Below are 26,456 nucleotides of genomic sequence, written 5' to 3'. Positions count from 1 at the left end.
TGAGAGCCTGTTCTACGTCAACACTGGGGTGTTTATTTTTGTGCAAACAATGCTTTACATCTCCCTAAACAGGCATTCACACAAATCTTTACATCTAATTGGCCCCAAGGTATTATGAGTGTTAACAAATATTTTAAAGTATCTGTATTATGGTAGAAAAAAACTCTGTAAATGAATATAAATTATAATATTTTTCCCCTCTAAAATCCAGTTCAATGGAGACAAAAGTAATTGGTGCTTTCATGAGTTTAACTTTAAACAATTGATTTGGAAAAAGAATCTTTAAAAATCCTTGTAACAGCTAAAATTTTATGGCATAATTAAAACCAAGGGAATAAGCCAAATTAAATTTACTATTTAGTATGCTTCTCTTCTTTAGGTTATTCATACCATCAGTGCCACAGATAAAGATGATTTTGCCAATGGACCAAGGTTTAACTTCTTTCTCGATGAACACCTATCTATCAACCCAAACTTCACCCTTAAGGACAATGAAGGTGAACATAAATATATATTTTTTTTCTGTGTGTTTTTTGCTATGACTTAATATGGAAGATGCCTGATTAGTTTTTCTTTATTCTTATATACCCACAAACAGCTTGAAAATCAGCATTCAGTGTTGAGTTGATGTTAATGTGTTATGATCTGTGAATAGCTTGTATTTAAAATTGAGCCATATGTACAAATAGCTTTCTTTGAATTTATTCAGAAGCATTCCTTTAAACAAGAAATACACAAGTAATATGCTCTTGGGCAAATTTTAAGAGAAATCTTAGCTGACAAAAATGTTTATGCGAGTTGCTGCAACTGCTAGGAGGTAAAAAATATTTAAATTAGAAAAAATGAAAAATATGTTCTAGAGACAGTTATGAATGGAAATGCAATGTTTGAAATCATCTGTATTAGCAAAGCTATCAGGAAATATATGCTGGGGAAATTATATTTCCTTTTGTTATTAGGAACATTTTCCAGAGTATGGGTGGAAATATGCATAATTTTGAGGTGTTATGGAAGTTTTAAAAATCATTTTTGTTTAATATTCTGTATTGAGGGGAGAAAGAAATACCATAATTTAGTTACTAAGAAGATTCATCATTATTTGGATATTTTATTTGGTGGATTCCTCCATCTAGACAAATAATAAGCCATTCAGTTTGTGTAGCTTTCTAATTAGCATCAACATTGTCCTCCAAATTAACTTTTATCATTTTTTTTTTCATGCTGGGGATTGAATGCAATGGCACTTTTTTACTTACATATGTATTTATTTAGTTAGTTAGTTTAAGATGTAGTCTTGCTAAATTGCTTAGGGTCTTGCTAAATGGCTGAGGCTTGTCTCCAACTTGTGATCCTTCTATCTTAGGATCCCCAGTCTCTGGGAGTACAGGCATGCACCACCATACCTACTAATCATATTAATCTGCATGTACTATTGAGATTTAATAATTGCCTCAAAATTGACATGAAGGAAAAATGTTACATAAATTGTGGAATCAACATTTAATTTTCTTTTGGTACACTTCTACGAAAGTATTTTTGCCATTATCCTTGAGTGTCTTTAAATTTTACTAATGAGTATATACTACAATGTGAATGCAGCCATAGGGTTCATATGAAATACACATCTTCATTGTCTCTCCCATTTTAAGTAGCCTCATGGTCTTCTCTGCTTATAAATATATATGTTTGTGTAGGATAAATTGCTTTTAAATCACCATTGTAAATTTACTTACATCTGAACATCCTATGTTATAATCCACACATGTTTAGTATATAAACATGAATTTTTTTTAAAAAAATTCAGATTTTATGTCCTCCTCTGAGAAGTGTCTGTTCAGGTCCTTGGCCCATTTGTTGATAGGGTTGTTTGTTATCTTATTGTTTAATTTTTTGAGTTCTTTGTATATTCTGGATATTAGGGCTCTATCTGAAGTGTGAGAAGTAAAAATTTGTTCCCAGGATGTAGGTTCCCTGTTTACCTCTCTTATTGTTTCTCTTGCTGAGAAAAAACTTTTTAGTTTAAGTAAGTCCCATTTGTTTATTCTTGTATATAACTCTTGGGCTATGGGCGTCCTATTAAGGAATATGGAGCCCGACCCCACAATATGTAGATCGGAGCCAACTTTTTCTTCTATCAGGCGCAGAGTCTCTAATTTGATATCTAGCTCCTTGATCCATTTTGAATTAACTTTTGTGCATGGCGAGAGAAAGGGGTTCAGCTTCAAGGAAATACACACAGAGGTACTTAACAAAGGAGCATGGTATCTGTAATTTACTCTCCAATGATTCAGAAAAAAAAAAACATGAATGCACATACATACACATATGGAGAGAATAATAAAGCAAATGAGGCAATATGCTAATATTCAGTGGAAGTGGGTGAAGAGAACACAGGAATTCTTCCTACTATTTTTGCAACTTTTCTGTAAAAAAAAAATTAAATAGACATTATTTCAAAATAAAAGCTAAAACTAAAAAAAAAATTCAGATTTTCCTGCATTCCAAATAATTATACAATTGGAGGTAGCATTTAACTTTCTGCCTTAGTAGACTGAAATCATATTCCTTCAAACTATGCACTCATTGTTGAAAGGATATATGTGTGATTTCTTAAGCAACTATTTTGTTCAAGCAAATGAATGCTTAAACTGGTTAATCTTTTTCAAGTAAGAGGAGCCTGTCGACGGTTGTATAAAGATGTTTTAAAATATTTTAAAAAATATTTTATAGCTTTTGAGGGTTCAATAAATTATAAATAATAAACAATTTACCTTCAGTAGGAAAAAACAGCAATTCTCTTTAAAAATTGTATTAATGCATAGTTTAAAATGTGATTCAGCAAAATGTCTTGGTTGCACTATAAAAGCTCAACGGCTTAACCTCTTGAGCCTCAGTTGTGACATGGATTATTCATAATTAGAAATACTTCTAAGTCACCTTAGAAGAATTAATTGTATATAAATGAATTAGAATATTATAGTTTATTCACAAAGAAGACAATTATTAATAATAGTGTAAAATATTCAAATTAGAAATCCAATACTCCTGGAACTGGGGTGCTTGATCATTATATTATATGAATTCATAGACATTCACACGCCCCTAGAACATAAAATTCAGTCCAGAAGAAAAAAATACTTAAGACCATTATGTTTAAATGAAACATAAATGAAAGTGCATATTCAGAGACACAAAAGAAAGCACACACAGTCCCCAAGCCAGGGCATCTAATCAGAAAGCTACAGTTTAGCAACATATCCAAATACTATATGGAAAGGATGAGGGAAGAAACACAGATATATCCAAACAAGGGAGAAAGAAATGTATATTGCTGTGTATGATAAAGATGAAGAATTTTAATTTTCAATAGGGAGTTAGATAAAAAATATATATCAAAAAATAAATTCACTCTAAGTAACAAAGATACACATAAATGAAAAGCATTTCAATAGAAATATTTAGTGTTCTGAAAATAAAAAAAAGAAAATAAAGAAATAATATCTTTATTCAAAGAAAAGGGAATCAGCTGGGCACAACTGTAATCCAAACTACTTGGGAAACTAAGGCAGGAGTACCACTAGTTCCAGGCCAGCGTCAGCAACTTAGCAAGACCCTGTCACAAAAAGTAAAATAAAATAAAAAACGTTGTTGGGGCTGGGGATGTGGCTCAAGCGGTAGCGTGCTCGCCTGGCATGCGTGCGGTCCGGGTTCGATCCTCAGCACCACATACCAACAAAGATGTTGTGTCCGCCGAGAACTAAAAAAATGAATATTGAAAATTCTCTCTCTCTCTCTCTCTCTCTCTCTCTCTCTCTCTCTCTCTCTCCTCTCTCTCTTTCTCTCTCCTCTCTCACTCTCTCTTTAAAAAAAAAAAAAAAAACAAAAAAAACGTTGTGGATGTACCTCATTGACACAGAGCCATCAAAACAAACATACAAACAAAAACAAATCAAAAATTCTTTAGATAAAATGAGAATAATAATAGAAGACAAATATATGTATAAATAATTGGAAAATATTTATCAAAATAGGAATAAAGTTTCTAAATGTATTGTAAACTATATAAAACTACATGGAGAAGGATGTAGAAATTTAGTTTTTACATATATATATATATATATATATATATATAATCATTCTAATGGTAAATTATCATGTGTGTATAAGTATACATATTTTGATGATATATGCATGTGCATGTATACATAGCCTATATATCAATTATAACTATATTCATTAAATATATAGGAATTATGCATAACTAAGTAAATACTTAATAATTTGAAATATATGGTTAGGAATAATACAGATGAAATTCAGAGATGTGGTTAACTGTGGGTGGAAATGAGAAGTGAAATCAGGGGGATAGTAAAATATTTATGCAATGTCTTATTTTTCTGAGACATATCTAAACAAAAGTGGCATTATAATATATATATAAAGTTTGAGTGGTAGTATTTTCTTTTAATTTCTGTATGAGTGAAAAGTTTAACTAAAATAACCAAAGCATCTTTGTAGCACAAAATAGGAACTCGCTTACTCAACTAGTGTGAACCTGAACACTATTTATGTCAGTTTCTCTAAGTGTTGATCTCTTCACAAGTATAGTCAGGATCTATTTCCTGCCCTCAAAAACATCTCATGTGATACAGTGATCACACATGGAATGGTACAGACAATAAGCATGATGCACAGTAAGAACAGATAAGATATGTGCCTGTTCTGGAATAAGATGAGTGAAATTTATCAGAACAAGGGCAATGGCTAAAAGTTTTAGACAAGAGATTGGAAGTCATAAGGTCCTAAGGTGGGAAAAAACACGGGAGTAGACCAGGATTAAAATCTCACATGATGTCAACAGCTACAGAAAGTGGACATAAAATTAAGAGGTGGTGAAAGGGGCAGGCTGTCGTCAGTTTCACAGTTTCTTAGACTATGGAAATAAATCTTCCAGTCTTCTCCATTTTTATGATTTCAATCATAACTGCATGGAAAGTAAGAAAACTATTTAAGGGAAACACTGTAATTTGCTGTGTCATGCCTTAAGACTGGAAGACTTTCCTCTTCGTGAATCACAGTACCACAAGTTCTTCAAATGTTTATATCCTCTCCTCAGAGTGCTTTTATGAGACAACAGTTTTCCATAGTTGGTGTGTTAGTCATCTTTCCTATTGCTGTGACCAAAAGACCTGACAAGAACAATTTTAGAGGAGTCAAAATTTATTTTGGGTCTCAGTCCATAGATGGCTGTCACCATTCCTAGGGTTTCAAGGTGAGGCAGAACATTATAATGGAAGAGTGTGGAGGAGGGGAGCACCTCTGAACATGGTGACTAGGAAGGAGAGACAGAGAGAGAGAGAGAGAGAGAGAGAGAGAGAGAGTTCCTCTCAATAAAGACAAATATATACCCCAAAGGCACACCCCAGGGAACTACAGTCTCAGCCACACCCTACCTACCTACAGTTACCACCTAGTTAATCCCTATCAGGTGATTAATGTACTGATTAGGTTAAATCATTCATAATCCAATTCTTTTACCTCTAAACTGTCCTTATTCAATCACACACAAGCTTTTGGAGGACATTACACAACTAAACCATAAATCTTCCTGGCATTCATCCTTTCCTGCCTTGCAAGCAAAAGCATTAATTACCCTTTGGTTCTAGACTACAGTTTCTAAAATATCTGTGTAATAAACAGCCCTGGAAGGTATGGGATGCCTTTTAGGAACAAAGAATATTTTTATTTACTCTGTAGTTGAATGAGGATAAGGACTTCTTTGAGCATGTTTGCTTGCAATTCATTACAAATGATCTGTGATTTCCAAACTCAAGGTTCTTTAGCTGGCATACAAACTCACGTGTGCACACAGTGCTCCTGGACTCTTGCATCTCACTATTTTCACCCTAGATTGCTAGGAAATTTATATGAACAAGTGTCTATGCTGTTTATGTGGACATGAGGAAAAATTCCTTCATCTCTGCTCCAGGAACATGTGTCTTCCCCAGTCCCCTTAAATTATGGTAGGTTAATTTATTAGCTTGAGAGTCTGAAAAAAAAATCTCAGATAAGACCTTTCACAATTATTAATACATCATTGAACTAAACTGTACTAGAAACTTCTATAAAAGCATCTATTTATTTATAGCTTATTAATATGTGTATACTATGCTAATTCCAGAGGCAGACATTTAGAGTATTTATGCCTAGTAACAATAAGGTAGCTAATTTCTTCACACCAACTAAAAAGATCTTCATCCATGTAAACCCTGACAGTATTCCCTGTGTAATAGCCAGAACAACTTGCAAAATAACCAAATTAAAAACAACATTTCATATTTTTCTAGATCTTTCCTCTCCCCATTAAATCTTTCCTGCCTTATGTTTTCTACATCATTGATTTGGAACCTACAAATTTATCTTGACTTTGCAGAACAAAAGTCTTCTTAAATGTTCCATCTTGTTTATAAAAAAAATTCTTTATTTTGGGCCTAGTTTTTATTACTCACTGAGACATATGCTGGGAGTATATTAGTAGAAACACCAGCATGGAGCTAATGATCTGCTTAAAGACGCAGGAGTCCTACCAGAGAAAATATATCCACTCAAAAAAAAAAAAAAAAATGTGGTCCAAATAGTGCTTAGCCAGATAGTATTTTTTTTTACTTTTTTTCTACAAAAAACTGGGGAACTTTTTCTTTTTCATTTTTCCCTATGTTTAATGCATTATTCTTGTGATTTTTAACAACAATTGTTAGACTATTCTAATCCTTGTAGCATATCTGTGTTTGGTGGGTGAATGTGGAGGGGAGAGAGAACTCAGATATATAGTCTTCATTCTTGATGTGTCTAATTACTTGCAGTAATTAATTGAAACTGGCTAATCATGGAGAACAGAAATTTATTCCTCAAAATTGTGGAGACTGGTGTATGGTTAGGGAGCAGTCTCTGCTTCCGAGATTAGACTTGATTATTTCATCCTCTATAGGAAAAGAATTCTGTCCCTCACATGGCAGTAGGGCAGAAGAGAGAGAGCCCCCACAGCAAGCTGCTTTTATTGTGGCATTAATTCACTCATGGGAAATGGATCCACCTACCTCCTGGTAATATCACCACCCAACACTTTATTGCGCTGGTGCCCAAGTTTTCAACACCTGAATGTTAGGGCAGAGACGACCAAGCCTTAGCACTAGAAGAAGCTTAAATGCTAGTGTATTTCTGTAGAGAATATTCATTGTTTATTCTTATAAACAAGCATAGAAGGGATTTTCACTTTTATCCAATCAGAGTCTGAACTGAGTCAAGGATGATTTGCAGTTCTGTTTAGATGAAGTTTATCCTTGCTTTGTTCCTGTTCCTGGAGCATGCTGCTCTAGGACTCTTTACTGAGAGTGTGCTTGTTGTGATCCCTAACTTTTACCATTGTTTGTTCAACAGCAAGATATAACACTATACTTTTTTTTTCTTCTTCAAAGTGTTTCAGCTAAACTTTTTTTTCTTAAACTTTTAATTTAAAAAAAATATATGTTTTAGGAAAAAATCTGCCTTGTCTTCAGATAAGAGACCCACTGGTTTCCAATTTGGTTCCAGATCCAAGAAACTTCCAAATGTTCTTCTAGTTTCTGTCTCAGTACGTAACCCCAATCTCTCATTAGTTATTAGTATAAGCAAACAGATTGCATGGAAAGAGCAGCTCAATTTAGATAATGGGTCAGGATGTCAGATAACAGTAATTGTAGCATAATAATGGATTCTTCCTCTAAAATATTTACTGGAATAATATGCTTGGATAAATAAAGTTGGCCTATGTATGTATCCTGAATGTCATCTCCAAAGGAGAAAGGATATGAGGATTTTAAGAAAATATTTAGGTCTGGTTTAAATTTACCGTCATCATTTATTTTATTAGAAGAATCCCTGGGAACTTTGTTTAAACATCTTACCTAAGTGAAAGATCACAGAGTATGGAAGGAGTGAATTAGGTTGAAGGACAGAGAATTAGTATGTATTAAAGCATATTATATGTGTTAGAAAGGAAAATAAATTCTTAATTAGACATAAATATGAGACTGTTCACACTGACACATGAAAACATGGACAATGAACAATTTAAAAACCTGGTAGGGTGAAAAAATTCAAATGGATGCTGCTTTAAGTGGAATTAGTGATCAGAAAGAACAAAAGGAGAAGAAACACAGAAGAGTGCTTCAGAGGTTGATTCTGCAAACAGCTTGTCTTTCTGGTATCTCTACTAGTTAAGTATGAGGCCAACCATGTTACAGCCCTGGCTTTTACCATGACTCAGCGTTGTCTTTGTAAAATTGAGATAGGAGGATGATGATTAGTGTTATTTTTATTCTTGCAAAGATAGATGAAATTACAGAGAATTTGGTATCACATGATATACTGTAGTCATAAAATGAACAATACAGATAACTTTAAAAAATAAATAGAAAAAGCATTATTGAAGAAACAAACACCCTCAGTGAAGGATGATTTTGGTTCAAGATTGAAATGATATAGATATCTCCTAGAGAAATCCTTTAACTTAACAAAATGTAAAATAATTCTACAAATTTCCAGACAATAATTTAAAATTGTAAAGTGATTGGATGTAGTAAAATTACTCTAAAATTACAAGAGTCAATGCCCATTTAGTGACATTTGAAAGAATAAACTAAAATGAAAGAATTATCTTCCCATCTAAAATATCACTCACTTTAAAATCAATGAAGGGAGTGTACAAAAACTTTATGCATCAGTGAATATAACTGTATAAATTAACATAAAATTTAATTAGGAAAAAATATATGGACTTTTTGCAGACAAATTAAAATAAGATAAAATAAGAATATTAAAGTATTGAAGGTAAATTCAAAGTATGAATTATTCAATACATGATTATTAAACATCTGCCAGAAACAATGAATTGAGTATAATGAATAGAGCATAATCATAATAAAAGCAATAGTAATAAAATAATAGACTATATAGTACTTTTTAGAAATATTATATGCACTTTGAATATTTTCAATGGGAACTTATTCATTTATTGATTTAATTAAAAATGAAAAGCTTTTTAAACGTATACTCATGCAGTCCTATCTCCTCCAACTATGTTCACACCTGGGGCTCAGCATGGCCATTCCAATCACTCCACCGGCTCTGTATAACCATTCCTCCTTGCCTTTCCTGGAGAAAATTGTCATTCAACTAAGAGAAAATTCTGTAGTCAGCTTTTAACATTGGTTTCCTTGCACTTCCTAATCTTTCAAGTGATATTACTTTTTCCAGTATAGAAAGCAGTGATCTAAGTTGGCAGAATGTGGGGACTTAGAAAACATATCTCCTGCTTTCCAGGGGCTTGTGATCTAGTCAGAAAAGTGAGGATGACATTAAATGCAACTTGCATTTGAAGTCAGTGGAATATCAGTAACTTCAATTACTACAAGTTTTTAGTTTAAAAGATGAAAGCATCCTTAGACTTTTAAGGTAGAGTCCATTCTTCCAGGCAGAGTAAATCAGAGTACAGTTTCCAACTAGGGGAGAGTTTAAGTGAGTACCAAGGTGAGGGAGGCATCATCAGTCACACTGGGGAGAAAAATCCATCCAGGGAAGTGCAGCAAAGCAGAAGCCAGGTGACATTTTAATTCACCCTTGAGAACAGATTGTTATGCATCATTCTCTAGTCTGTGCTCTCAATAGATACATTGTCATTCATTGCTTAGTTGCTTTAGTACCAAATTGTAGTGAATTAAAAAAAAAAACATGATAAGCAAAATATCTTCAATATTTATCTGGAAATGTATTGTTCACAAATTACTAAATATTAATGATTGGATTTGGAGAATTACCAAGTAAGTGAAGGATTTATTTTAGCAATATATACTTTAAAATGTATATTGCAAATATTTTTCTTTATTAATGGCCTTATTTTTACTTTACTATATTGGTAGTGACACAATTTTATTTGAAATTGGCAACCAAAGTTTAGAAGTTAATTTTAAAGTTATAGCAATAAAAGTATAAAATGTTTTCTGATTCAAATGTATTTTTTCTGCTATTATCTTCCCTTAAATTGTAAAATTTTCATTTTAGCACCAAAACATTCTATTATATGATTTCCCATTCTTATTCTCTATAGAAAATAAACTTTGGCCATAAAATCTCAGATTTTTTTTTTAAATTTGGCTCAAACCAGGATTCTGGACTTAGAATACTTTGTGCATGCATTTTGTAATATAAATCCTAATCCCCTAATATAAAATCATTCCTCTACCATGGCATGTCTATTCTGTTTCATGATCTTCATGCTGTCTCTTCAGGGACTAGGCTTTATTTAATGCAAGATTTGTCTGACTTAAGTCTTAAGCTTAATTCTAACTGTAAGAGTACATTTGTAAATCACAGATTTTTGTAAAGAGATTACAATAAGTATACATGTCTATCTCTCTTTGTTTACAAGGTTCCAACTCATACTTAATTTACCTTTCAAATTTATTCTTTAAAATTCTTTGACGATTTGCTACCAAAAATATTATTAGTATTGGTTCCTAAGTTCTTTTATTAGATACGTATATTCTAATTTTAATAGACATTCATATTCTTTTAAAATGAATTCATTTTAAAACAATAAAAATACTATGAAAATTATCATTTACAATCATATTTACCAAGATTTTGTAGACTGCCTGTGCTATTCAGTTTTCCCTCATGGTGACAAAATACTTGAGAAAATCAGTGAAGGTTCATGATTTGAGAGGTTTTAGTCTATGTTCCCCTTGCTTTGGGCCTGTAGTGAGGAAGAACATTATGGAAGGTGTGGTGGAGCAAAGTTGCTTGCCTAATACCAGCTTGTAAGCAAAGAGATAGAGGAAAGGACCAGGGTCCCATATACTCTTCAAATGCTCAGTATCCAGTGGTCTAACTTCCTTCCAATAGGCCCTTCCCCTAAAGACTGCATCATCTCCCAAAGCCTTTTACACACCTTGTCCTTTTAACCTTCTTCCAATATTTCTAATATTTTGTTTTTGTTTTGCTTCATTACTTTTCATTTCTTTGCAATAAAATACATTTTTGCTTCTAAAATAAATATTTTGACTATTATGTTTCTTTATAACTTTTATCAAAACATTTAAATGCAATCTAAAACAAAAAGTTTTTTGTTTGTGTTTTGGGAGAGGGGAGGCTATTTAGGGTTATTAGAAGAACTTTAAATTTCCATCGCACAGAAGTTATGATAAAGCATATTTTCAATGTTGATATTCACTATGCAGCTGTTAAAAACCTTTGCTCTCAAGTCCTTTCGTTCAAATTCTACTATGAATTAGTTCTGAAATACAGGTACTTAGGTTGACACACATTGGAAATCCTAGTAGTTTTTTTAAATGTTCATTTCATACATTTCAGCATTGTTAGATCTTCAGCAGTTTATATTCCCATAGTTTATTTTTGTCCTTCAAACAAGAATTCACAGCTGGTGTGGTAATGTACTTAATTTCGCTACAGAGAATGACCATTTTAAATTCTGCTTTTATCCACAGGGTTTCAAGAGAACATTTAGAGATTTCTCTTTGTCCTAAACAAAATAGTGCACACATAATTCACCCTGCCTTATAAATCAAGCACCACACATCCTCTAATAGATGAGCCAGCTACTACTCCCTGCTGAGTCACTTATCTCCTGTCAGAGAAGAGAGCCTGACACAGTGCTTTCATTCCTCCCTGGCTCTCCTTTCTCTACCAGTCAAATCTCAGATTCTTCACTTGCTTACATTTACTCACATGCACTGGACAGAGTAGCACTGTGCTTTATCGAAAATTAGACACTCGAGGCTTGACTATTGGGAAGTTAAAATCCATGTACAGTCTTAATCATAAAGTAGAAAACTCTGAATTTCAACTATAGAGATTTTTTTAGTGGACATTTAACTTTAGATAAAAGAATATGCTTTTTTTCCTCTTTCTGAGTTGTGTCAGGTCATATTGCATCAAACTTTTTATACCCTTGTAATGATGAAAATATAAATAAAGGAAAGTTGATTCATATGTACCAAGCCAAAAAAATAAAAGTAGAACAAAATAAAGTTAATGCTAATTTTACTATTCCATGTTCCATTGCACTTTATTTTGCCTTCTTTTCTTGGAAATGTAGGTTCCACTCTTTTACTTAAATTCTTTCTTTGGTATAAATTATACAGTGCTATAGTAACTTGAGCCTTCCTCTGCATTAAGGAAGATGAAACTTTAAACAGTCTGAAAAAGAGAATTATGTATACAGTAAAACTCTCTAAAGATTACACTCACAACTTTCTACAGGGTTTATAATTTTAGAGACTTTTAACAGTTTCTTCTACTTTGGCTAATCCATTAGTTGCTAATAATAATACTATTTATTAAATATCTGTGATAAATATTAGGTAGATGATTTCTCTTATAGTTCATATTCTTATTGTTGTGCTACTATCCTTGCATTTTCTTCTGAAATTGCATTTTTGCAATATGTTGATGAATGATTTTGTATCTTGAGTTTAATTTTTTTCTTTATTATACCCCTCCACTACTAAATTTGCATGTTTGCAAATGTATGTGTTATTTATGAGATTTGCTGATAGTCTTCAAGGTTTATATTTGTTTTATATGCATTTATTTATTTTTTAGTCTTAGTTATGCAGTCTGTATATGAGAGTTTACATATAACAGAGATGTAATTAATGACAAAGAAAGATTGAAGAGTTTTAAAAATTCTGACAATAGATGAGAGCTTCTCGGCAGCAAGAGATATTTTCTTATTGTGAGGTAAAGAACAGGCATCAAGAGATATTTTCTTATTGTGAGGTAAAGAACAGGCATCACAAAGAAACTCATAAAAGCTACTGTGTGACATCTGATAAAGAATAAATATGAATACAAATAAATGTCAATAGATTAATTTCTAATCTCCTCTGAGAGCATAGTATAAGTTTCTCTGTGAACTAAGTGGGGTCAATTAAATGGCTATAACCTTTTTCCAGCATTATTTATGAATCTGAAGGAAGAATTTTTATACAATGGATGGTTGTGTTTATGCAGAATTTAAAGATTATCAAGAAGGAGTGTGGCAGATGGTCAACAGGATGACATTCCAGGGTGCAAATCAGAACGTAATGACATATTGGATCATGCATTTGTGGTTTGGCAGACAGACAAGTGAGGCCACAAGGATGTTTACAAACTCAAATGAACAGGCAGATTTCAGAGTCTGAAAATTGAGCTTAGGGTCATTCTCGGATTGACAGAGAAGAAGTCAGGCAAAACAAGAGAAAGAATAAGCACATAGCAAAGAACATACTGAGCTCCTGCTGCTGAAGTGCTGCAAGTTATGTTTAGCTCATTTTGGTTTTAATTTCTTAACACACGCCAATGTAATAAGAAACTGTAACAGAAGAGAAGTTCCTGCTGATTGTCCCTCAAATTACTATTTATCAAGCACCGATCATATGAAAGGAATTTTTGCTGGAAACCACAACAGCATTGTTTATTTCATGGGTTCTAATAATAATTAAATTATAAATTGTTCATATTGTTGCCAAGGGGTTAGAGAAAAATGAAACTAAAATATGATCTCCAGTTTTCTGCCCATCTGAAATTCTCCATAATTTGCCACCTAAAATATATATATTTTGTATATTTTTATTTAGATTAAGATATTCGGTTTTGTCATTCCAATTGTCCTTGAATGCTAGCTCAATACATTAACTGGACTGGCTTTGCAAATAAGTGTTCTAAAACACTCTCTCTTCATCCAAGCCATTGAGGGTTCAAACGAAGAACCAGTCTGGATGCACATTATTAGCAATTGCTTATTATTGAAAATTAATACACAGCACTTCCCATCCACACATGTTCTATCCTTCAATGTTTTCCCTTTATTAATCTTACATTAATGATTTTTTAACTTGACTATCTCTTAAGACTTTCTATAATATTTTTAAGTATATTTGAAATTTTAGAGATTTCTTATTGCCCTTGTAGCCTAAGTTTCATTTTCACCAAGACATACTTTTCTATTTTGATATGTACACATACACATGATATATCTCAATAAATATGATCTACATACCCAGACATGACATAAACCTTTACATGGACATGATTTATATGCTCACACATGATATGGGACTCCATATGAATATGATCCATGTATAAACACGATATAGACTTCCAGTTGGATTTGATCTATAAATGTGCATATGATATATATGTGTACATGAATATAAACCTATACATGCATGCATTTATGTATGTGTTTTTCTTACCACTTTCATGTTCTTCCTCATGTTCAAAGATTTCTTATTCAAGTTCTGGAGACTTCTGCCAAGCACATTTTTTTGCAGTTCCATTGAAGTACAGACTATCCCTTGTCAAGAGCTCATTATCTGTTGAGGCCTTTCTAGGTGGAAAGTTCTTTGCTTCCTAAATCCTCTCTTCTTTTCAAAAGCTAAACACTCAACTGTAAAAAAAAAAAAAAAAAAAAAAAAAAAGGAAAAAAATTGTCTCCATGTCATAGGGTTTTCTATTTAGGAGCTAAAAGTGCACTTCCAAAGGCATATTCTGGTTTTCTTGTGTTTGGAATCACATTTGTGGCTGCATTTTCAACAATTATCTACTTTAATAATGTAAACTGTCCCCTAGGCTGGAGCCATAAGATATTCCATATCTACCAGAATGGCTGTTACCATGTTAATCTACATGTCATTATTTATGTCGCTCAAATCCAGTAACAAGTATCTTGCCCCTCTCCTAAGAATAGTTGTGTAATTCTCAAACATATTTGTGCACATAAACACTTAGCTCAAACATGTTCTTTCAATTAAGGAATTGAAATAGAGACAGCTTTATGTTAATCATAACAAAACATCCAACTGGGAGATCTGATTTTTATGGAAGATCAGGTTTCCTGTGGAATAACCCATGATTGCTATGGTGCATAAAAATAATGCATACACATATACATCTCATCCTCTTCTTTTTCTATTCTGTGACCTGCTTCAGAATACACATTTGATACAGTTTTTAAATTCTTCTTTCACCAGATAAGAAAATCCTTTTCAATTTCTCATTGAACTATTTACTTTTCCTATACATCTTCAGTGACATAATTATATATATATATATATATATATATATATATATATATATATATGTGTGTGTGTGTGTGTGTGTGTGTGTGTATTTATATATATATATTTTTTTTTCTGTTTCATTCTCTATATTATATTGAATATTTGTAAATTAATTATATATCTATTGCATTTACTTAGAACATTCTATCAAGAAAATATTATATGGTATAGTATTATAACTATCAAATTACGTATGTTAAAAAAAATTCTAATTTTCATAAAAAAAATCATTGACTTGAGAAAGAGAACCCCTACATATAAATGTCCAATGGTGCACTCACATTTTTAGTGCAAAATAATTAACTCAGGTATAGTCACAGATTGTGTTCCCTGTGATGCTGACTCTGTATTGGAGTTTGGAGTGCAGGATGTTCATGAATCTGGTATGTGTATATGTATGTATGTGTGTATATATATATATATATATATATATATATATATATATATTAGAGAGAGAGAGAGAGAGAGAGAGAGAGAGAGAGAGAGAAAGAGAAAGTTTCTTTTTTTCAATACTGTGGGTTGAACCCAGAGATGCTTTAACACTGAGCTTCATTCCCTGCCTTTTTTATTTTGCTAAGTTGCTTAGAACCTTTCTAAATTGCTGAGTTTGACCTCAAAGTTTCAATCCTCCTGCTTTAGCTTCTCACGTTGCTGGGATTACACATTTGTACCACAATGCCTGTCTAAGATTCTGTGCAGTTTTAATGCTTCTCAATGGCTGACCCCATGACAAAGCTCTTAAGCTAAACTTATCTTTCAGTATATCAGCATTTGATGGTAAATGTTCTGAATATTCTAACCTTTCATGAGGAAGTCACTGAAAGTTGTGACCTATGGTCAGATGATAGTTTATAGGTAGAGCAATAAGTCTTTCCCAGAAGGGTATCTGAACAGTATATCCAAGTGTGTACCGTGGGATCTTTTCACTCATAGACATTCTGGGAAGAGAAATAACAATGGTAAAATATTATATGATATATATATTTCAGTACATCAATATTAATTGGTGACAAATTGACCAAGATGTGACACTACAATTTTGATCAGGATTCTAGAATGTATCAAAGTGTGTCCTGTGTGGTTTGATATAAATTATACTCTACGACTTTGTCCATTTATTTTAAACTACTTATTTATAATACAAATTATTTTCTCCAATACAATGAAGATTTTAGCAACCACTTTCATACGATGTTGTATAGATTGATCAATATGCATCATGCCCACATTTCTTATAGTACATAACATTTAAAAATCACATACAATAGAACTATTTGGTCACCTTTAACTTCCATGTGGTGTATTCACTCTGACAAAAGTGCATCATATTATAGTTAAGTTTTTAAGTTTATCAATCTATGTGGTGTTTTCATAGAAATATCATTGGTATCAGTGGTTCTTAAACCTTTTTAATGTATTGAAATCTCCTGAATAGTTTGCTGAAGTACAGATATCTGTTGCTGTCATTTGAAGTAAGAGTCTAGGTTTGGGATGATCCTCCTAGTTCACAACAAAGACTAGGATCCATTTGCTTCAGGCCATTTTTATGCCTTAAGTATTTTAGCTGCTAAGTAAGTCCATATTCAAAATTGCTTTGTCTCTTCCCTCTGTTGTCCTCCCATGACTTCACCATTCCCTCAGTTTGGCTCTATTAACTACTCAAATAATTTTCTCAATTGAACTATCAATTTTAGCTATTCCTTCCTTAAAAATTTCCCCTTCATGTTCCCTTGGCCATTTTGTAAGTTAAAAAAAAATCACACATATCCGTTTTATCCATTAAAGGAAATGTGAATCTTTAATGGCAGCTTCACTAAGTATATTTTGTTTTGCTTATGTCTATCATAGATAACACAGCCAGCATTCTGACAAGGCGGAGGAGATTTAGTCGAACTATTCAGGATGTGTATTATCTACCCATTATGATCTCTGATGGTGGAATCCCCTCTCTCAGCAGCAGCAGCACCCTCACCATCAGGGTTTGTGCATGTGAGAGAGATGGGCGCGTGCGGACCTGTCATGCAGAAGCCTTCCTGTCCTCGGCTGGTTTGAGTACAGGAGCCCTAATCGCTATCCTTCTCTGTGTTGTCATTCTCCTGGGTAAGTCATTCTACAGCCTAAGGTGGTACAATGGCAGTTCTGAATGGGAGTAAATCGTATTCTTGAAATATAAGGATTACAAAGGCATAATGGGGGTAATAAAACATGGCTGCACATATTCTATTAAATTAAATTTTACAAATCTGTAATCTGGAACTAATTTGACTCAAAATGTGGGAAAGAGTTGAAATATCAGCAACATATGAAATCTAAGAGAAAAAGTTTTGAAAGTATGTATTTTAGAAAAATTAATAGTAAGATATTCTAAATCCCATTTGGAAAGAACTCTTCAATTAATTTCTGGGAACGGAAAGACATCATTTTAATATGTCTAGGACCCACCCTGCTTAGCTCAGCCAAGGTCAGCCCACTTGGGTCTTATAGCCATAGTATAAATAAGCACAGAAATTTAATATACAGTATGAGGACTAGAGTTAATAATAACATGGTTTTATATCGATAAAAAATGTCAAAAAAGTAGATTTTAAGTTGTTTTAGCACACACACATGAAAAGGGGGTAAATGTGAGATGAAGAATATGTTAATTTGCTTGATAATAGTTATCATGTCACTGGATAGTAATATATTCAAATATCATGTTTACATCACAGACATATACAATAAAGTAAATCTGATAACCAAATAAGAATATAAAAGTCTTATAGAAACTTCTGTAATTCCCAAATATCAGTTAATCATCAATGTTAGCTGAGTTTAACATATTCATTCTAAGTCACTGTAACCTGAAATATCATATATTTTATTAAATTCAATTATATTATATTAAATACTGTAAGATTTTCTCGAATCTGAGATTTGCGTTGCATTTTATTTTATTAAAAAATCCAGTTTTATATTATCTCTTGTTATATTCTAATGGATATTAGATGTGTATTCTAAACCTCATTACATCTATATTTCAAACTGATATTATCTCAAACTTTTAGATCTTATTTAAGGCAGACACAATATAAAGAGAAAGAAAAAAAAAGAAAGATAGTACACCCAGATTTTGTAACAATAAAGGTAGATATGAGCCGTTTTTTCTACATAGTTTAGAGTGCATATGTGTTTGTCTTCCAGTGTGTCCCCACTTCCTCCTTTCCATTAGAGACTTATTTGTGACCTTTCTTGGTAGCGTGCACATGTGAAAAAAAAAAAAAAAAAGCATTGTATGTTTTCTTGAGACTAGGGTATTCCCACAAAGAATATTCCAGGTTTTGTTCCTGGAGGAAGATAACCTGCTTGCATAGATGGTGAAGAGAGTAAGCTGGAATGAGGCTGAAGAGGAGAAGGAACATAAGGAGCATGTATGAGAAAATGTAATGCTATTGTGTATCTGAAAAAAAATAGGGGTTTGCTGCAGGTGTGTAGACTGGATTAAAACAGGAGAGTCTCATTGTAAACTTGGCAAGTGGAAAAGATCACAGTGACTGAATTGAAGAAAAAAATCTCATGGTGCTAAGAGAATAACAGGGGAGTAGTCTTCCTCTGACATGGCATGAATTGGATCAGCACATTTTGAGTTAAGTGGAAGAAAAGTGAATAATATCAAAATATGATAAATACCTTTGATAACTTAGATGTCTGAGTAAGTTGGAACAGTATCAAACAGGGCTATTTGTCTATTCATCTCTTGCTGAGTGTACACCCTGATTCTCCCTTAGTTATGCAGTGGATTAATCCATTTTGCTTAAATTACATAGCAAAAATTAAAAAAAAATACAGAGAGTAAAGAGTAGAACTGAGTTGTGTGAAACTTCAAAGTGATTGCCATGTCAGGAGGGATGAGATAAGAGAGGACAGCAAAGAAATCAGAAATATAGAAATTTAGTCAAGTACAGTGTCACAGATGTACGTGGGAAAGAGTGTTGATGGGAATAGAGCACTGTGTTACACACTGAATCTATTCAATGTCAAAAACTGCTCACAAGTTCAACAATTTGTACCTAAAAATTATTGTTTGCACTTAGCAACCAGAAACATGGATAATTGGTGCAACAACATAACAAGAGCTGTTTCACTGCAGTAGGATCTTTTACAGTGTTAAGTCAGCTTCCCTTTCTGTGAAACAGTGTCTGATAAGAACCACTTAAAGGATGAAAAGTATATTTTGGATCCTAGTTTCAAAGATGTAGTGCTTAGTCAGCCAAATCCATTGCTCTGTGTCTAAGGTGGAGAAAAGCATAATGATGGAAGACTATGGCCAACAAAAGGGGCTCAGTTTAAGCCACTGGGAAAGCAGAGAGAGAACAAGGAATCAGTGATACCAGTGACCTATTTCTTCAAGCCATACCCTACCTGTTTATAATTATCATTGAGTTCAGTACTACTTTCAAGTTATTAAAAGATGAAACGGATTAATCCACTTCTTAACTGACAACTCTCATAAACTAATCATTTCACCTCTGGTTGGTACCTCACTGTCTCCCATGCCTTTGGGGACAACTCATATTCAAATCATAACATATAGTAAATGCATGGTACATAAGGAAAAGAGGGAAATCAGGCTTTAAAAATTTATTTATTAGTCATAACTGTTATTTTCCTTATGTATTTTGTTTTTCTCCATAAAATTAAAAAAAAAAAAAACACACAAACACACACACAAAACACATCCAAAACAGAAAATAAAGTCATACAGCAGCAACAGAACACTGGATCCCCTTAGAGTTCTTAACTGAAGTCACAGAGAATAAAAGTTTATGATTTTAATATAAATTATTTTTAGAAATATTTTTCTTTGTTCTTTTTAGTTATACATGACAGTAGAATACATTTTTTACATATACTACATACATGGAGTATAACTTCCAATTTTTGTGGTTATACATGATGGGGAGACACACTGGTAAATATTTTAAATTTTGAATGATAGGTCATTTGTGATCTTCAATTTTGTTTTCATTTATCATCATAAAACTATTACCATTAAATATGATAAATAATTAAATGTATTGAAAAAATTCAATATACAGTTTTAAATTGTGTTATTCTAATAACATTTTAATAATTCACAAGAATAATACTTCATTTAATTAACATTTATAAAAATATATTTTAGCTTGTAAGGATAATTATTAGAACATTTGTACATTTTATATTCTCTGTCAAGAATAATAAAACAAATTTTCTATTTCGTATGTGTGATATTTTTATATCAATACTCAAATATGTTTTATGTTTTTATCTAAATATTTTATAATTCTTTCTTAAGTTAAAGTTTAATCAATTTTTAATGACAAAGTAATTTTTATTTCTAATGGCATTGTAAGGTTTTATTGTTTTCAGAAAATATCTGGACAACAGACACAGAATGTAATTAGAATGTAATGTATTAGACTTCATGGAAAATATATGCAATACCAAAACTAGCAAGACATTACAACCTGAAATTCTAAAATAACATCCCACCCTAATGGCTAGACCAATTATGAAATTAATATTTTAATATTGAAAACATATTTTAATTATCAGTTTCAGTTCATAAATTTGGCATTGGTTGTACTTATAATTACCTGATTTGGGGTGACCCATTTCAGATCCTCTTGTTTGTAATACTGAACCTGTGAATATGAGGTTTCTGATAAAAGAATCATGTAAACTCAGCTGTTAAATATTTTTATGCTTATTTTTTATTATAGGTCACATATGATTTTGCAATTTAAATATGCTCAAATTTTATGCAAAAATCTATTGCTTATCTGAAAATGGTGCTTGAAAACCAAAAGCCTAACTTTAAACCGTACATGTACATTTTTTGAGACCATTATTTACTGTTGAGAGCACTTTTTATAGACCCTTTTAATCAGAAGAATGGCAGAGAATGTGGAGTGGGACTTCATGATGTATTTGGAGCTTGTTGTTGAATATCAGAAACTGGAGCCCACAGTTTTTTTTTATCTTATTTTTTTAAGAGAGAGAGAGAGAGAGAGAGAGAGAGAGAGAGAGAGAGAGAGAGAGATTTTAATATTTATTTTTTAGTTTTCGATGGACACAACATATTTATTTTATTTTTATGTGGTACTGAGGATGGAACCCAGCGCCCCGAGCATGCCAGGCAAGCGTGTTACCACTTGAACCACATCCCCAGCCCCACAGTTTTTATTTCTTCTTTTTAGTTATACATGACAGTAGAGTATGTTTTGACATATTCATACAAACATGGAGTATATCTTATTCTAATTAGAATCCCAGTCTTGCAGATGTACGTGTTGTATTCATATATATACAAAAGAAAGGTTATGTCAGATTAGTTCTACTGTCTTTCCTATTCCTATATCCCCTCCCTTCCTTTCGCATCCTCCTTTGTCTAATCAACTGAACATCTATTTTCCCCATCTCTGCAACCTTGCTGTGTGTTAACATCTACATATCAGTGGTATGTCTGACCTTCCGTGTTTGGGGATTGGTTTATTTCACTTAGTATGACAGTCTCCAGGTCCATCCATGTAATGGCAAATGTCATAAATTCACTATATGGCTGAGTAGCATTCCATTGTGTGTATACATCACATTTTCTTTATCCATTCATCTATTGAAGGGCACGTAGGTTGGTTCCATGGGTTGGCTATTGCAAATTGTGCTGCTGTAAGCATTGATGTGGCTGCATCACTGTAATATGCTGATTTTAACTCCTTTAGATAAGAGAAGTGGCCTAAGTGGGTAAAATGGTGATTCTTTTCCTAGGTTTTGAAGAATCTCCGTAATGCTTTCCACAGTAGTTACATGGATTTGTAGTTCCACCTGCAATGTGTAACGTTTTCCCCACATCCTTCACAATATTTATTCTTGATTCTTGCCACTCTGATTAGAGTGAGGGGAAATCTCTGTGTAGTTTTATTTTTTATTTCTCTAATTGCTAGAGATATTGAATATTTTTATAATGTATTTGTTTATAGTTTGTATTTCTTCTTTTGAGAAGTGTGTGTTTAGTTCCTTTTCCCATTTATTGATTGGGTTGTTTGTTTATTTGGTGTTAAGTTTTTTAGTTCTTCTGAGGAGCAGGTGGCAAAGATTTTCTCCCATTCTGTAGACTCTCTCTTCATGTTCTTGATTGTTTCCTTTGCTGTGAATATGCTTGTTAGTTTGATACCATCCCATTTATTGACTTTTGATTTTTCTTCTAGCATATTAGGAGTCTTGTTGAGGAAGTCAGTTCCCAACCCATCAAGCTGAAGTGTTGGGCCTACTTTTTCTTCTAATAGGTGCAGGATCTCTGGTTTAATATTTAGGTCTTTGGTTCACTTTGTGGTTGAGTTTTATTCAGGCTGATAGATATGGGATCAACTTCATTCTGCTACATAAGAATTTTCAGTTTTCCCAGCACTATTTGTTGAAGAAGTTAATTTTTCTCCAGTGTTTGTTTTTGGCTCTTATGTCTAGTATGAGTGGTACTTTGTATAAAATGCATGATTGGAGAGATTAAATTGGGGAGGGGTCATTTTAATATTTTCATTTGAGTTCCAGATTTTTAAAATAAGAATATGATTGTCAAATCTCCCTATGTAATTATTTTCTGCACTTATCATCTTAAAATATACTTTGGTATTATGATTTTTGAAGCATAATTTAGTTCAAACTATTCATAAGTAAATTAGGAGTCTAATGTTCTTAATAGCCATGAGCTGATTTTTAAAAAATATTTAAAATAATTTTCCACTAAGGCTACTACTATTCATGAAGGTTCATTAATACCACATTAAAGCCTTCACAAAGATTATTCTTTTGCCCATCTACATAAGAATTGTCTGTAGAGTATTTACATTGTGCCAACTGCCACAAATATCTGCTAAAAACAAGTGGGAGAAGTGCATCAGGAGCACACATGTGAACTGGGTTTCAGCTTGCTTCAGTGGGTAGATTTGACTAGAGGAACCATATGTCCATGTACACCCTGAGGTCCTAATATGACAATAATAAACATCCTATTTCTCTTAAGAGTGTGACAGTTTATGTTATTATTTATGTTTTGATATTATATTAAACTGGAATGTAGCAATTCTATGAATCACTGTTTACTAGCAATAACTACCTAGAAAAGAGAGCACTGTAAATATAAAAATGTTCAAGCATCTAGCATCTATATGTTGAATGAGAAGATAAGAAAATTTTTTTCAAAACTTTTGGGGAATAAGCAAATATAAACCATCATAATAAAAAATATAGCATTACCCCCACATTTCACTTACCAAGTATGATACATACACAAGAATTGAAGCATTGCACTAAGTTTGATGAAGGATGGAAATAATCTCCATAATTCCATAATAGGATTGATTATATCTTTACTATTATGCATGTACATAAATTTCCTTGAAATCAATAGCTAACCATTTCACCATAAAATAAAATAACTAGATTTATTAATGAAAGTAAGAATTTTCACTATAATGAATTAAGTAGTCTGTAGAAATAAGACATCCAATCTCAAACAGCCTCCTCATTTATTCATAAATACGAGCAGAAGTTTTCAGTGAAGTGATAAATCTTCACCTCTGCATAAAATGAAGTTAGTTACTTGATGATGTGTTCAGGGCTTTGACTTAGAAAGCTGAGAGGTGGATTTAAAGAAAAAAGTACACAGAGGTATTAAATGCATATTTATTTCATTGAGTAAAAGTGATTTTCCCCCAAATAAAAGGAATAAACATTTTTAAAGTTTAAATATAATTGGAGTTGGCAGATAAAATGTAATGAATACAGTTAATGTGAATTTCAGATAAAAGTATGTGTATATAGACACACACACATACAAACACACACACACACACAGCAGATAAAAGTATGTGTATATGCTCTCACCCTGTAAAATATGTAGAGTGCAATAATATAATATTTTGGACACATATGGCGTATACGTGCATTCTGCAATATTTTGGTATGTATAAATCCCAAATACTATAGAGGTTTACTTAATTAACATATAATAATATATAATAGTGTGTATTGTGTATGTTATCATCTCACATTTACACATAATTGAATATCCTGCTTTTTAATTTTCATTTGATGAATCTAATAATCTGAAATGGCATTTGAATGCACTTCCTTAATTAGTACAATGTAAAGAACCATGTATAGACTGTAGTGTACTCTATTGTGCCTGAAGACAGTGTATCCAAAGTTCAAGTGAGATAATCCTTTCTATTTGGAGTGAATTTAATATCTCAAACAGAAAGATTTAAAATGCTGAGAATTGGCCAAAGCAAAGTGCCCAAGGTTCATTTCTATTACTTTATCTGGTGATTGCAACATCACTGGTAATTTTAACCCACCATATTTATTGAGAACTATCCTAAACCACTGTCCAACAGGTCACTTAGCTCCTTATTCTATATGTTTGAAAAAAAAAAAGTAGGACACTATTCTGGAAATATCATTGCATCTAGTGTGAGAAGTCACAGAGTGCTAGCCCTTTCACCTATCCTCTATGGGAACAATTCTTTCCATATTAATACACTTTTCTGCATCCAGCTTCTTCATTGTTTAATTGAGTAAAGCCAAAGTTGAGGATTAAATAAATAAGGTATGTGAAGAACATTCACAAACTAAAAAAGATACAATATAAACATATAAAATATATGAAAATAATATTTATATTGTGTCCAAATAAAGTAACATTCTTTTGCAACTTGATAGGGTAAATGCATTTTTATTGTCTGATACAATAAAAGGTACTGAACAAGGGAGATCAGCCTTATACAATATTATTTCTTTCCTCTTTAGCAAGACATCAAATATTAAAGGGTAAAAGTAGAGGCCCCTTCTTTGAATTTTAAAGGAACTTAATACATCCTGCCTTTGGTGTCTTCACCTAAAATGATTAAGTATCTATTGATAGACAAACACATTATGTTATTTTTTTTCATTCAAAATTCAATTATTTTTCCACCATTTGTTTCTGTCACATTAGACACGGAATAGTTTTTCAGTAATCTGATTCAAGAAACCTGAGTTCCTAAGCCTGATGAAATAAGATCTGCAATTCACAACGTTCCATGGGGATGATCATTTTGTTACATTCTTAGGGCATTAAAATACCTTGAGGAGGGGCTGGGGATGTGGCTCGGGCGGTGGTGCGCTCGCCTGGCATGCGTGCGGTCGGGGTTCGATCCTCAGCACCACATACCAGCAAAGATGTTGTGTCCGCCGAGAACTAAAAAAAAAAATAAAAATATAAAAAAATAAAAATAAAAAAATAAAAAATAAAATAAAATACCTTGAGGTGTTATTCAGGAGACACAGGTGAATGCTGTGATGCAGTGCCAGCCGAGTGGTAGAGTGTGGTGACAGGGATAGTAAATTGCTGATGTCAGATCTCCACGAATTTTCCTTTTCCCTAACTGTTTATCCTTTTTCCATTCTTCTTCAGCAATTGTAGTACTTTTCATCACCTTGAGGCGCAGCAAAAAAGAGCCATTGATCATTTCAGAAGAGGATGTGCGAGAGAATGTGGTCACCTATGATGATGAGGGAGGTGGGGAGGAAGACACTGAGGCCTTTGACATCACCGCATTGAGGAACCCTTCTGCAGCTGAGGAGCTCAAGTACCGGAGGGACATCCGACCTGAAGTGAAGCTCACTCCCAGGCACCAGACACTGTCCACGCTGGAAAGTATAGATGTTCAGGAGTTCATAAAGCAAAGACTGGCAGAAGCAGACCTAGATCCCAGTGTTCCTCCATATGATTCTCTTCAGACTTATGCCTATGAGGGTCAGAGATCAGAAGCTGGATCTATCAGCTCACTGGATTCAGCAACGACACAATCAGACCAGGATTATCAGTACCTTGGAGACTGGGGGCCTGAGTTTAAAAAGTTAGCTGAACTCTATGGAGAAATAGATTCTGAAAGAACAACTTAGGGGGCCAATTCTTAAAACCTTGTGGAATCTGCTTCCTCAGCAAGTGGACACATAACCTCAGCAATGACAAAGCATAACCATGGAAACAGTACTTGAACTGAGCAAGCTGTACACAGCTCCTGTAGAAACAAGTGCCCTTTCTACAATCCAAACTGGGTTATTTAATTGGAAGAAAGCAAAATATAAAAGAAAAATGCAGAGAAAAATCTGCTGTCCTTGTGTATATTTTCATTTGCTCAATAAAGTCTGTGGTACTGTTTAATTAAGAATACCTGAAAAAAAGCCAAACACGAATATTTGTTTCAATATTTTGTGATTTCTTTTTTC

At 32.8% G+C, this 26,456-nt stretch overlaps 1 protein-coding gene across 3 annotated transcripts in view; it reads left to right on the top strand.

Annotated features, from left to right (window-relative positions):
* The window catches only part of CDH18 (cadherin 18), a gene marked incomplete at both ends in the record, with an annotated part of 309,905 nt that extends 283,776 nt beyond the window's left edge, over nucleotides 1-26,129 (top strand). Inside the window, 3 exons of one of the 3 annotated variants that reach the window (XM_081296232.1) lie at nucleotides 380-497; nucleotides 17,013-17,264; nucleotides 25,639-26,129. In XM_081296232.1, coding sequence (XP_081152358.1) covers nucleotides 380-497; nucleotides 17,013-17,264; nucleotides 25,639-26,129 — 861 coding nt within the window. Of the gene's footprint in view, nucleotides 1-379; nucleotides 498-17,012; nucleotides 17,265-25,638 lie in introns of those variants that run through there. The other 2 variants (XM_081296234.1, XM_081296233.1) reach the window with 2 other exon arrangements.
* Nucleotides 26,130-26,456: the final 327 nt, after the last annotated feature.

The sequence above is a fragment of the Spermophilus citellus genome, assembly GCF_964194105.1.
Source record: "Spermophilus citellus genome assembly, chromosome: 1".
Classification (NCBI taxonomy): Eukaryota; Metazoa; Chordata; class Mammalia; order Rodentia; family Sciuridae; genus Spermophilus; species Spermophilus citellus.
The sequence above is the reverse complement of the archived record's forward strand: the minus strand, read 5'-3'. Positions and strand labels throughout refer to the sequence as shown.